General features: G+C 42.8%; 1 protein-coding gene across 1 annotated transcript; it reads right to left on the bottom strand.

The window, feature by feature from the left end:
• Window positions 1-3,513: 3,513 nt before the first annotated feature.
• LOC150032776 (uncharacterized) lies at window positions 3,514-5,460 on the bottom strand. The gene is made up of 4 exons (XM_090307015.1): window positions 5,022-5,460; window positions 4,314-4,643; window positions 4,035-4,265; window positions 3,514-3,935 (listed from the first exon to the last, which is right to left on the bottom strand). Exons 1-4 carry the CDS (start codon window positions 5,458-5,460, stop codon window positions 3,514-3,516), a joined length of 1,422 nt encoding a protein of 473 aa, XP_090163141.1.
• Between the last annotated feature and the right edge of the window lie 8,906 nt (window positions 5,461-14,366).

Here is a 14,366-nt window from a genome sequence, read left to right as displayed (position 1 = left end):
TGTCACATGCTTCCTTAGCATCGAAACATGGAAGACATTATGAACTGAGGACAATGCTGGGTTCAAAGCCAAACGGTAAGCTACAGGGCCAACTCATTCTAGGACCTCGAATGGTCCAATGAATCTCGGACTCAACTTTCCCTTCTTGCCAAACCTCCGAATACCTTTCATGGGTGCCACCTTTAAGAACACTTTCACCCTTGTCTCAAATTCCAGGTCCTGACGTCTTACATCAGCATAGCTCTTTTGTCTGCTCTGGGTTATTTGTATACGAGCCCTGATCTTCTATATTGCCTCATTCGTGGTCTGCACCAATTCAGGTCCTAATAATCTCTTCTCTCCTACCTCATCCCAACACATAGGGGACCTCCAACTCTTCCCATATAGGGCCTCAAAGGGTGACATCCCAATAGTGGACTGGTAGTTGTTATTATAAGAAAACTCCTTTAAGTGCAAGTGAGCATCCCAGCTTCCTGAAAACTCTATGGCACAAGCACACAACATGTCTTCCAATATCTGATTCAATCTCTCTGTCTGCCCATCAGTCTGACAATGGAAAGCTGTATTGAAGTCTAACTGGGTCCCCAAAGCCGCCTGCAGACTTTTCTAGAAGTTAGACATGAAACGAGGGTCTCTGTCTGACACAATGGTCACGAGCACTCCATGCAATTTTACCACTTCCTTCATGTATATCTGTGCCCACTTATTCACTGAGAAGGTCGACTTCCCAAGTATGAAATGTGCTAGCTTCGTAAGTCTGTCTACAACGACCCATATCATAGCGAAACCTTTAACTGTCCGAGACCACTCCATGTTGAAGTCCATACACACATGCCCACTTCCATTCTGGTACATTCGATGGTTGTAACAAGCCTGTTGGCCTCTGCCTCGGGGCTTTCACCTGCTGGCACGCCAAACACTTGCTGACGAACTCTGCAACCTCTCTTTTCATATCATTCCATGTTACACCCTACCCCAGACCACCCTTCGAGCCTAAGAATGGGCGTGACTGACAGCAATTATCAATCCTTTGGTTGACACTTACTGCCTAATAACTCTTATGGAAATAACTCTGATACCAATGTAAAAATTGAATAATCAATTGATTAAGTAGGCCCATTTCATTACAACAATTTGATGTTCTTACAACTCCAGGACTTAAATACAAGTTTACAACAACAACCCTGGAACTCCTCACCTTTCGCTACCTAGGGGAGGGGGGGTATAAGAAAACATTTGGAAGAGTGTGAGCTACTAAGCCAAGTGAGTGGTTCTTTTAGAATAATAATCACTTTGGCAAACATATTTTTGGGAAAGCAATCACATAATCACAATTCTAGTATAATCTATGCATGATCATGTATACATTCATTCAATTATCATCCTCCAGTTCCATGCTATACGTGGCATGCTCATATCATGGACACATTATCAATCACATAAAATTTTTTATGGAAATTGTGCACATCGACAATTCTTTTCCCGCTAGTCATGCTTAGGTACTTGACTATATTTCCCGCCGGTTGTCACCGACTATCATTTCTCGCCGACCGAGACCGACTATATTTTCCCGCCAAGCACCTTTTATTAAACATGCTAACTTATGTAATCTGGGTATAATCTCAGTTTCCATAGCAATTTCACAAACAATATCATGGCAACAACATAACATCATAAGCATGCATTTGGAACTTACATATGCATTTATCCACATATCAACGCATAAAACTAAGTAAACACTCACCTTGATTGCTTAGGAGCTTTTCTAGTAGCTCTCTTTTCTACCTCGGGCTCCCTTTTCACCCCTAGAATCCAGATTCAAATTGCAGCTTAGATTACTCATAGTTCTAGACCTTATTTTGAGATACTCCCTTCTACAAAAATATTCTAAAATGTCTCAAGAAGCTTACCCGAAATTTTGAGCTTAGAATTCTTCGTGGTTTGGCCGGAATCACAGAATCTTCAAGACTGGCCCAAGCTGATCTGACAGCCTGTCTTCTTCTCAATTTCTAGCCCGATCCCTCTGAGCTTTTCCTCCGGTAGCCCTACCCTTAAAACTATACATTTAGAGCTTTCATGTGGCTTTGGAATCACTCCAACCGCATGAGTAAATTGGGAGAACTTCTCGTCCCAAGTTGATGCGTCCTCTTCAGACCTCACTGTCCAATGCGTCCTCTATGATTAACGCATGGATTTGGCTCCAACACAAGGTTTGCTCAACTCTCCCCCTATTTTTACGGTATTTCTGAATTTTGATATGAAAATGAAGTCTTTTGGCCCTATTTATAGGCGTCCAAACCTTCCCCCAAGTTGACCCCACCTACTTGGCTGCATGGCCAAGTGTCTCCTTCTCACCCCATCAACGCAATGCTGTGATCAACGCAAGCTAAGTGCCTTCCTCCCACGTTGCCAACACATGAGCCTCTAATCTGATGCCACCACCTCAAATTCTTATGGCTTAAGGCTTTCCTCCCAAGAAGACACATGGTTTGATGACGTTTTTTTTTAGGTGATCTCATCCTTTATATACGTCCAACTCTTGGATGTTCAATACATAGTCCATACTCAATGCATATCCTATAATCAATGTATAGCACATCACCAACACATAGTGCATCACCAACGCATAGTATTGCACTGTCGCATCCATCGCATCCAACGCATCCAACGTCCAACGCATCCAACGCATCGAACGTATCCAACGCATCCAACGTTCAACGCATCCAACATCCAATGTATCCAATGCATCCAACCTAGCTCATCGCATGGTCTTTGTCCAATGTATCCATCGTGCAAGCCATCTCACTACCATCACAATCTATTTTAGCCATCACAAGAGCCAGCCATCACCAATGCATAGGATGGTCGCTCGTCCTCGATGCACAGCTCGCTCGGCATCAACGCATCGTTCGTTTGACATCGATGCATGGTGCTTGGCATGGGCGCTGGGCAACGATGCATACACGCTCGGCTCGCTCGGCAGTGCTCGGCATGGCTGGGCATTTGGCAATGCTTGGCCTGCTCTACGCATGGGCTGCGCGCTGTGTATGGGCGCTCGACGCATGCCGCATGCCTTGCCTGTGTCCTCACCTACGCTTGTGCCATGCAACCCTTCAACGCATCACTTCCATTTTCCTTCCTTCAGCCGCATGCCATCCAACAACAACCCTTCCAACGCATCAATACAACCTCTTTCAATGCATTTGTCCCTTCCAACGCATTACACACAACCATCTTCCTTCACCAGCGCATACCACACAACATTCTATACTTAGCCAAATTTCCAAATTTTTTCCTTTACCCAAGTAATCTTTCCACGATCTTATGGCCAATGCATAGCACTGCCTAGTCCAACACTTAGTCAATTTTCCATCAATTTAAGCTTAACTCAACTACTCAAGAAAAATCTATTTAACACTTAGAAATTTCCTTTTTCTTCAACATAGGATTTAACTTTCTCCTAGTTAATCCCTTATTCACCTGCTTAAGTAGGAAAAAATGGAAATTCGGGTTTCACATTCCACCAGTAGTAACACTTGAGATCCTGATACATCTTGGTGTTGCCGGGGTGGATCGAAAATAGGGAACTATGAGCCTCTGACAACACTCATCCTTAATGTCACAAACCGCCAGCACGCACAAACGCCCTTGATAAAGGAGGCCACCTTTTGCTGACACTGAGAATTCGTTATCCTGGCCTGACTCCGCTCTACGAACTCTCTCTTTCAGATAAGGGTTGTCTCGCTGTGCTTCAATAATCTTCTGCCTTAGGCTTGGTTGCACCAACAACTGTGCTAACTGTGCCGTGACCTTTCCCACAACTACTGCAATCTCTGCCCTCTCGAGTTCCTTGCATAAGTGAGTCTGTCTGGTAATGAGAGCTGCTGAATGGGCCACCTTTCTGATTAAAGCATCTGCCACTAGGCTTGCTTTCCCTGGGTGGTACAAAATTTCACATTCATAATCCTTTACTAGTTCCAACCATCTTCTTTGCCTCATGTTTAACTCCTTCTGAGTGAAAAAGTACTTCAAACTCTTGTGGTCGATGAAGATCTGTATCTTTTCTCCATACAAGTAATGTCTCCAGATGTTGACAGCAAAAACCACTGCCGCTAACTCCAAGTAATGTGTGGGATAATTCCGTTCGTGCTTCTTCAGCTGACGTGAAGCGTAAGCAACTACTCTGCCCTGCTGCATCAATACGCATTCCAACCCCTTCTTGTATGCATCACTGTAAATGATGAAACCACCTGATCCGTCCGGTACTGTAAGAACAGGGGATGAAACCAGCCTCTACTTGAGGTTCTGGAAACTGTTTTCACAAGCCTCATTCCATAAAAATGTTGCTCCCTTCCGGGTCAACTGAGTTAATGGGGCAGCTACGCATGAGAAGTTCTTCACAAACCGTCTGTAGTAGCCTGCTAACCCCAGCAAACTGCGCACCTCACTGACCGTGGTTGGACGAGCCCAACCCGTAACTGCCTCCACCTTTGTAGGATCCACAGAGACACCTTCCTTGGATACCACATACCCTAGAAAAGACACTTGCTTCAACCAAAATTCACATTTAGAAAACTTAGCATATAGCTTATTGGCCCTCAATGTCTCCAGAACTTTCCGCAAATGCTCCTCATGCTCGGCTTCTGTCTTGGAATAAATTAAGATATCATCAATAAAAATAATCATGAAGGTGTTGAGGAATTCTATCAACACCTTATTCATCAGATCCATGAACACTGCTGGTGCATTCATTAGACCGAATGACATTACTATGAACTCATAATGTCCATACCTCGAACGAAAAGTATTCTTGGGAATGTCACTGTCCTTTATCCTCAGCTGGTGGTATCCTGACTGGAGATCAATTTTAGAGAATACCGTAGCTCCCTATAACTGGTCAAATAAATCATCGGTCCTGGGAAGGGGGTATTTATTCTTGACGGTCACCTTGTTCAACTCTCTATAATCAATGCACAGACAAAATGATCCATCCTTCTTTTTCACAAACAAAATAGGTGCACCCCATGGTGACACGCTAAGGCATATGAAACCCTTGTCCAACAACTTCTGCAATTGGACCTTTAGTTCCTTCAACTTTGTCGGGGCCATCCTGTACAGAGCCCTCGAAATAGGGGTTGTGCCTGGCTCCAACTCAATGGCAAAATCTATCTCCCATTGTGGGGGCAATCCAGGAAGATCTTCTGGAAACACATCTTTAAAATCCCTCACTACTGGCTCCGAAGTCAAGGTGACTTCATTCTCCCTGGTGACCACCACACTAGCCATAAAGCCCCAGGCTCCTTTGTCAAATAGCCTACTGGCCTTCAATGCGAATATCACCTTGGGTAGGACTGCAGTCCCATCCCCTTTAATCTTAAAACTAGCTGCTCTTGGAGGGTTAAAGATGACCTCCTTACAGGAGCAATCTATGCTGGCATGGTTAGCAACTAACCAATCCATGCCTAATATAACATCTAAATTTCTCATATCTAAAATTATCAGGGTTACATCTAATGTGCGATTGGCTACCTCTACCTGACATGCTTTTATCTTTTCTGTATCTAACATGATCTCTCCTGATGGAGTGGAAATAGACAATGTAAATGGCAACGGTTCTGAGTTTAACATGGCATGTCTCACAAATACAGCAGATATAAACGAGTGCAAAGAGCCAGAGTCAAATAAAACAAGAGCATGGTGTCCTAAAATGGGAAGCGTACCTGTCACCACGGTGCCTGACTTTTCGGTCTCACGCCAAGTGGTAGAAAATATCTTTCTCTACTGTTGCTGGCGATTCGGGCCTCCCTGGAATGAGCCTACGGGCTGGCTTCTGTGCTCAGGCGCATACCTCCTCGAGCATCTATCTGCCATATACCCCTTCTGGCCACAACAAAAACAAATCCTAGAGCCGGTTAAACGACGTCCCTAGTGTTGCTTACTGTAAGTGGTGCATATTAGTCTATCCTCCCTGCCATTCCCAGCCTAGGTACTCTGTTGTCCCCGCTGACGTGGAGCATGTAATTTGCTCTGACCCCTCTGCTGATGCTCGAGAGTCCTTTGCTCAGCCTTCCTTTTCTGACCTGTGGAGGTGCTAATCCCAAGTGACCTCCTGTATTCCTCTCCCCCCTGGAGTCGGCATCAATCTTCACAGCGATTCGCAATGCCACAACATGCGTCTTGAGATCCAAGGCATGCACCATCCCTCATAGCCCGCTCCTCAGGCCCTGGATAAATCTCTCAGTCCTCGCTGCCTCGGTGGCCACTAGCTTAGGAGCAAAATGAAACAGCTTATCGAACTCTTGCTCATATTCCTCCACCGACATAATGCCCTGCTTCAAGTTTAAGAATTCTGCCTGCTTTTTGTATCCGATGTTGGTCGAAAAGTACTTCTCATAAAAGTGTTCCTTGAACTGCTCCTAGGTTGCAAGTTCACCTCCAATATCGATCATCTTTTCTGCCGAACGCCACCAGATCTCCACGTTACCAGTCAGCATGAAGACTGCATATTGCAGTTTGTGCTCTTTTGGGCACCTCATAAAATGGAATACTGTCTCGATAGATGACAACCATATTTCTGCCTTTGTGGGGTCCCGTAACGATCCATCAAAGCGGCGAGGGTCATACTTCCGAAAATCCCTCAGATGTTTGGCCTCATAAGACAGGCCCAGCGTGTCCTTGTCCTGCGGACGAGTCTGTCGTAACGGCTCAGGTGGCACTGGTTGCTCCTGAGCCTGAGTCTGGGCAGGTTGTCCTGCCATCGTGCTACGGATTAGTTCCTGTAGTTTCCCCATCAGAGCGGTTGCAACAACTTCACTAATTCGGGCTTCCATTGCCTTTTCATCCACTTGGGCACAGGCGGAATTGACGCCGCCGGAGCAGTTTAACTACTCTCCTCTCTCTCTACTTGCATTTCTTCTCTAACTATTTTCCTTGTTCTATGTTTAGGTGCCATGTCCTGTCATAAGTTCGTACGTTAATTAACTATTTCTGGGCCTTTCTCAGACATGATGCATTTAAAACACTACATCACTATTCTCATATATGCATTGAAACTTTCGTTAGTAGAACGTACCTGGCGATGACGAGGAATCCGTTACTGGCCACAGGGACTATCTACCCTTACGTAGTAAGTCAGTCTACAATACCCAAAACATGGGCTCTGATACCAACTGTAATGACCCGACCCCCTAGGACTTAGGTTAAGCCGTTACTAAAATAAATGCATGCATAGAATTTAAAACAACACTCAGTTACGTTGAAATAAATGCTAAATAAACAGGAGAAGTTCAAAAGACATTTGTTAAATGCAATTATTAAAAACAATAATAGGGTACCCATAATTCGTAAAGACTATTAAAAATAAAAAATTTTAAAAAAACAATCCTTCATAATAAGTTTCAAACAATAAAACTAAATATTAAGGAAAAATATAAGGACTCTAAATTTCATGATGCAGAAATGTAAAAACTAGTCCCAGTGGCACTATCACAAATTCCGCTGTGCCATCGCTGGTACATCCTTACCTTTACCCGAAACATTAATATAAGAAAGAATGAGTATGAAATAATCAGTAAGTAACCCCACCACTGGGGTCAGGCTAGGCATCAATGTCCTCTAGATACCCACCTATGGCAGATAAACACATGCAACAGGTAAGAGATTGAGTCCTATCCTACTATAGTTAAGTATGCCCACTACCTCTGGTGAATCCCGTAGGAAACACAAACTGGTGAATCCCAAAGGAAACACAAAACTGATGAATCCCGAAGGAAACACAAAACTGGTGAATCCCGAAGGAAACACAAAACTAGTGAGCATCTAACTCATTAGTGAGGACATTCACACAGCTCAACGTTCAAAAATCAACACCATACGACTCTATGACATACATGTAATCCTCGATACCATGGCTCTACCACATACACATAATCCTCAACAAAATTTTCTACAACATTCATGTATACCTTAACATCATAGTTCCACAACATCAGCAGATCAAATATTAACATATGGAAACACATACCGCCTCATACTAACGATCAAGTGCATAGGTGTATATTTAAACAAAACAGAACTCGTGCCAGAACGTACTTAATTCTGGTCATACTATCAGTTAACATGCTAACATTTACCATACACTCATCACGCTAGCATAGAAATAAAGGTTGGCCCGTGGATAGTTCCAGTGGTAAGATTACTTACCTAAATCCAAATTCCATAGATAAACTTAGACAACCAAACGATGACCGCGGTTTGAAGAAACGACCCTAACATACAAATACAACCATTAAGTTTCTTTCTAAAAATAATTGCGACATCTCAGATTCAAAACCACAATACCCAAAAGCTTACCCAAGGAATTGATTAACAACCACTCCAAAAATCTCCTTCCCACAGAATTTAACTCCCAATGGACGACAACTTGGAACCTTAACGATACAAGGGTAAAGTCAAACTTAATTTAGTAATCAGAGCATGCTCACAAACCAACCATAAGGACTATATCTCTTACCAAAACTCTTGTCGAACGTTCTTGAACCTGCTGGACAGCCACTCCAACAGTTCCCTAGATTTAAATCTAAGGCCAAAAATAATTTGAATAAGTTAACCTTCATTCCAAACTTAATGGAACCCAACCTTCCACCCAATACTTCACAAAAGGCTTACCTAAAACTGTTGAATCCGGCGAACCCAAAGATGATGAAAGTGGCAGACGAAGAACAGAAGCTAGGAGGTGCTGCGGTTGGCAATCAAAGCGGCAGCGAGGCAGTGGATGCGCGAACAGAAGGCTAGTCTCAGACTTAGGTAAAGTCGGCATGGTGGGTGGTCAAAGTGGAAGCGGCGGTGGGCAACGTGTCTGACTGGCGGGGTCTGGCCGGTCGGAACCCACGAACAACGGTCGTTTGGACGGATGAGAAGGCGGTACAGGTGTGGCGGCGTGGAAGAAGAAAACGGAGGGGGGGCTCGCGCAAGAGAGATGGCGTGAGGGAGGTCCTTTTTATTTAAAAAAAATAAAATAAAATAATAATAATAGTAATAATAATAATAAAAAGGAAAATAGTATAATTGTGATTAAATCGTTTCCTTATTACACTTTATACTATTTAATTCCTTTCCTTTTTCCAAATATAATTAATTCCTGCCATAACTTTTCAATTGAATTTGAAAATTGAATAATTTTGAATAATTTCCACGGCAACACTTAAATCTTCACACTTATACTTTAAACTCAAAATTCCAAACACGCCGTTCAACTGAGGACAATTCTTGAAAAAGGAAAAATTACATTATTAATAAATAATGAAAAGATGCGGGATGTTACAGATGTTCCAAAGACTGCATTCAGAACTAGATATGGACATTATGAGTTCCTAGTAATGCCGTTTGGATTGACAAATGCTCTTGCGGTATTTATGGACTTGATGAATAGGATATTTCATCTTTATCTGGATCAGTTTGTGATAGTTTTTATAGACGATATACTAGTGTATTCTAGTAGTGCAAAGAAGCACAAAGAACATTTAAGGATGGTGTTGCAGATGCTAAGGGAAAAGAAGTTATATGCCAAATTTAGTAAGTGTGATTTTTGGTTAAACCAAGTTGTATTTCTTGGGCATATAGTTTCAGTTGATGGAGTTAGCATAGATTCCCAAAAGATAGAAGCAATAATCAATTGGGAACGACCCTTGAATGTAATCGAAGTACGCGGTTTTCTGGGTTTAGCAGGTTATTATAGGAGATTCGTGGAGGGCTTTTCTAAGATAGCTGTACCATTGACAAACCTTAGCAGAAAAGATGCGAAGTTTTTGTGGTCGCCAGAATGCGAGCATAGTTTTTAGGTGTTGAAAAAGAGGTTAGTGTCAGCACCAGTATTAACTCTACCTATACCAGGTAAGGAATTTGAAGTCTATTTTGATGCATCTCGACAAGGGTTAGGACGTGTGCTAATACAGGAGGGAAAGGTAGTAGCTTATGCTTCTCGACAGTTAAAGAAGCATGAATGTAACTACCCTACGCAAGATTTAGAGTTAGTCGCAGTTGTGTTAGCTCTAAAGTTATGGAGACATTACCTGTTTTGTAAGTGTTGTCACATATTTACGGATCATAAGAGTCTAAAGTATATCTTTGATCAGAAGGAGCTGAACTTGAGACAGAGAAGATGGATCGAGCTTATCAAAGATTATGCCTGCACAATTGACTATCACCCAGGTAAAGCAAATGTGGTAGCTGACGCTCTAAGTCGAAAAGCCAGATTAACTAGAGCTAGTATCAATTCAGTAAAGGGTACACTGATTCATGAGTTGTATAATGCTAGGGCAGCATTATCAATCGGTCAAAAAGGAGGGTTATTAGCTTCATTTCAAGTGCGTCCTACGCTCATAGAAGATATTCTACGTGAACAATTAAAGGATTCCGATCTTCAGAAGTTAGCTGAAGAAGTGGATAAGGGATTGAGGACAGACTACCAATTAAGAGCCGACAAAGTGCTACTAAAAGAGGGTAGGATATACGTACCTAAGAACTTAGCACTTAAACAAGCCATTCTAGAGGAGGCACATAGTTCGGCCTATGCTATGCATCCGGGCAGTAAGAAAATGTACAGAACATTAAAAAGATTGTACTAGTGGCCTGGTATGAAAAAAGAGATAATAGAATATGTTGACAGGTGCCTAATATGTCAACAAGTTAAACCAGAAAGACAGAGGCCAGCAGGATTACTTAATCCACTCCCAGTACCAGAGTGGAAATGGGAGCATATTACGATAGATTTCCTATTTGGATTACCTAAGACACCAGCGAGCTATGATGGTATATAGGTAATTGTGGATAGATTGACAAAAATAGCTAAATTTTTACCTGTTAAAGTTACTTATACCCTAGACCAATTAGCTAAGTTGTATGTTGATCGAGTTGTTGATAACTTGTAGAAATACAAGTTATTTATGCCACCTTATCTAGATATTGCGGCCAAAAGTTAGTAATTATGCGCAAATTGTATGAAAATTATCCTAGTATGACAATAATTATAAATTTTTGTAATTACACCTACTAACGCAAAAAGAATGGAGGACAAACCAAACTTTACTCTGTTTTGCAAGAGACTAAGTCACCGCTTGCGCTCAAGGCTCATGAGAAACTAATCAACGCAACTCTGTCACATTACACCCATTGATCAACCATGAAGAGACGATTACCGAAGTAACGGCGTAATGCGACAGTCGATCCAGAGCTATGCTTCAATCGTATGTGGTAATAAAAGCAAACACCGCATGTGAGCCCATGATCGAAAGATGCAGCTGAGCAACGCGAGAGTGGAGGATTGAGACACGTGTACAACTAACGGTTGTGCAGAATTGATGGTCTGATTGCATAACAGAAGGAATAATATTCCTCCATAATAATATCCCTCCATCTTTGGAATTACCATAACAATCAAGATGGGACCACAAGGCCGGAGTCAAAGATTTGCTCCTATAAATACCCAGCAATTTCAGAGAAAAATATGCTATTTGATACTGGGCTAAGTGCTGTAAGATTTTAGAGAGAAAAGGCTGAGCTGAGTGCTGAAGAGAAAAAATCTGGGAAGAGAACGAGATAAGGCCGAGAGGTAAATCTCAAATCTGACCTATCATATACCCGATTGAAGCTCCGTGCCGAGACCCCTGCTATCGGTGGAGCAAGCCTGAGAGGGAAGCTCTTCCTACCATTGAAATCATCTGATCTAGCAAGCAGATCTCCATCGAATTGTATTTGTTCTATCTCTCTTTCATTATATTCCTTATCTTTCTCTTTCTAATCGGTTCACAAGACTTGTCGTCACATCCCACGTCTTTGCACAATCTTCACAGTCCGCCTTAATCCTAGTATCTTACACATAAAGCCTGTACATTGTAACATCTAGCTTAAGTATATTGTATTTTTATGTTTTATCGCGTTTTTACCGCTTTCCTTTATTTTACTGAGAAACTTACGGTGGAATTACACTTGGTTCCATTGTAAGGAAACTTGTGACAACGCAGGGCATACTACCTAAGCAATCCCTAATTAACGCATAACTAGTAGTAGTATCACATCATTATGAGCATTTAATATCATACATACCGAACGCGTTATAAAACCATCAATAATTGTGAGTCAGTTTGGAGCTCCAATTTCAATTGTATCAGATCGAGACTTTAGATTTACATCGAAGTTTTGGCTTAGTTTGCAGAAAGATATGGGAACCAAGTTATACTTTAGTATTGCTTTTCATCCACAGATGGATGGTCAGTCTGAGCGGACAATCCATACATTAGAGGACATGCTGGGAGCATGTGTATTGCAATTTAAGGGCAGTTGAGATACGCATCTGTCGTTAATCGAATTTGCATATAACAACAGTTACCATTCGAGTATCGGGATGGCACCGTATGAGGCATTATACGAAAGACCATGTAGGACTCCGATATGTTGGAACGAAGTTAGGGAAAGGAAATTACTAGGTCAAGAACTGGTGCAACAGACATTAGACAACGTTCAGATTATAAGAGATAATCTTAAGACGGTTCGAGATAGGCAAAAGAGTTACGTTGATAAGCAGAGAAGAGATTTAGAGTTTGAAGTTGGTGATAAAGTATTTCTGAAGTTATCTCCGTGGAAAGGAATACTCAGATTCGTTAGGAAAGGGAAATTAAGCCCCAGATATATTGGACCTTACGGGATAATAGAAAGAGTTGGCCCAATGGCATATCGATTGGATTTACCTTCAGAATTATCTCGTATTCATGATGTGTTTCATGTGGCAATGCCTAGAAAGTATGTGCCAGATCCTACCCATGTGTTGCTAAGCAACCGGTATAGTTGAGAGAAAATTTGTCTTATGAAAAGGAACCAGTGGAGATCCTTGACAGAAAGGAACAAGTCTTAAGGAATAAGACAATCCCATTGGTAAAGGTACTATGGCGAAACCATAGCACGAAAGAAGCAACATGGGAAGCTGAAGAGCAAATCCGAAATAAGTACCCACAGTTGTTTAGTTGACAGACTTGTAGCGAAATTTCGAGGACGAAATTTTTATAAAAGGGAGGTAAATGTGAACCCCGAATCCTAATTTCTCTACTTGATTATGTTCCTTACTAAGACTAGTGTGATGAGTAGGTTGATGTGGAAACTAGTGTGGAATGGTAGAGGAAAAAGTGGAGATTTGAAGAAAAGAGGAAATTTGGAAGTTTAACTTTTGGGAAAAATTTCGAAATTTGGCTAAGTATAGAATTTTGTGTGTTGATGCATTGGAAGAGTGGTTTGTGAAGGCATGAGGCTGAAGAAGGAAAAAGGAGATGATGCATTGGAAGGCACACGAGTAGGCGAAGCATGCATGGAAAGGCAGCCCATGCGTCGAGCAGCCTCGGCCAGCGCCCATGCCATTCGTCGAGCAGCCTCGGCCCGCACCCTTGCAATGCGTCGAGCAGCCTCGGCCAGACGGCCATGCATTGAGCGCATTGCCGACCGGCCACGCCTATGCGTTGAGAGCCCTACCAAACAGCCGTGTCGTGCATCGAGGTGCCCTGCCATGCAGCCAAGCGCACAACCCATGTGGCCAAGCACGCCCATGCGGCCGAGCGAGCGAGCGATGGTCTGCATACGCCGCACGCCCATGGGTCTAAGCAGCATGCCTATGCGCTGAAGCACCCGACGAAGCATCAAGGGCCGCGCATAGCCCATGCGGCCAAGCACGCCCAATGCGTTGACCGGCCAGTGCGCCCATGCATCGAGCGACCAGCCTATGCAGCGCGCGTCTGCGTTGGTAGCCAGGACCAAGCGCCTATGCCAAGCAAGCCATGCGATGCTACCTAGTGAGCCATGTATCGAGGATGGACGGTCACCCTATGCATTGTGATGGTTAGCTTCTTGCGATGGCTAAGTTGAATTGTAATGAGAGTGAATTGGCTTGCTATGCATTGATGATAGGCTATGCATTGAGTATGGATTATATGTTGAACATCCAAGAGTTGGACGCATACAAAGGATGAGATGAACAGGAAAACATCATCAAAACCTTGTGTCTTCTTGGGAGGAAAGCCTTAAGCCTTAAGAATTCTAGGTGGTGGCATCAAATTGGAGGCTCATACGTTGGCAACATGGGAGGAAGACACTTAGCTTGCGATGATCACAGCATTGCGTTGATAGGGTGAGAAGGAGACAGTTGACCATGCAGCCAAGTAGGTGGTGTCAACTCGGGGGAAGGTTTGGACGCCTATAAATAGGGCCAAAAGACTTCATTTTTAGATCACAGTTCAGAAATACCATAAAAAGAGTGGGAGAGATGAGCAAACCTTGTGTTGGAGCCAAATCCATGCGTTAGTAATAGAGGACACATTGGATAGTGA

This window comes from Benincasa hispida, chromosome 11 (assembly GCF_027475165.1).
Source record: "Benincasa hispida cultivar pf3 chromosome 11, pf3_genome.v1.1, whole genome shotgun sequence".
Classification (NCBI taxonomy): domain Eukaryota; kingdom Viridiplantae; phylum Streptophyta; class Magnoliopsida; order Cucurbitales; family Cucurbitaceae; genus Benincasa; species Benincasa hispida.
Note: the sequence above shows the minus strand (reverse complement) of the source record. Positions and strands in the feature narration are given on the sequence as shown.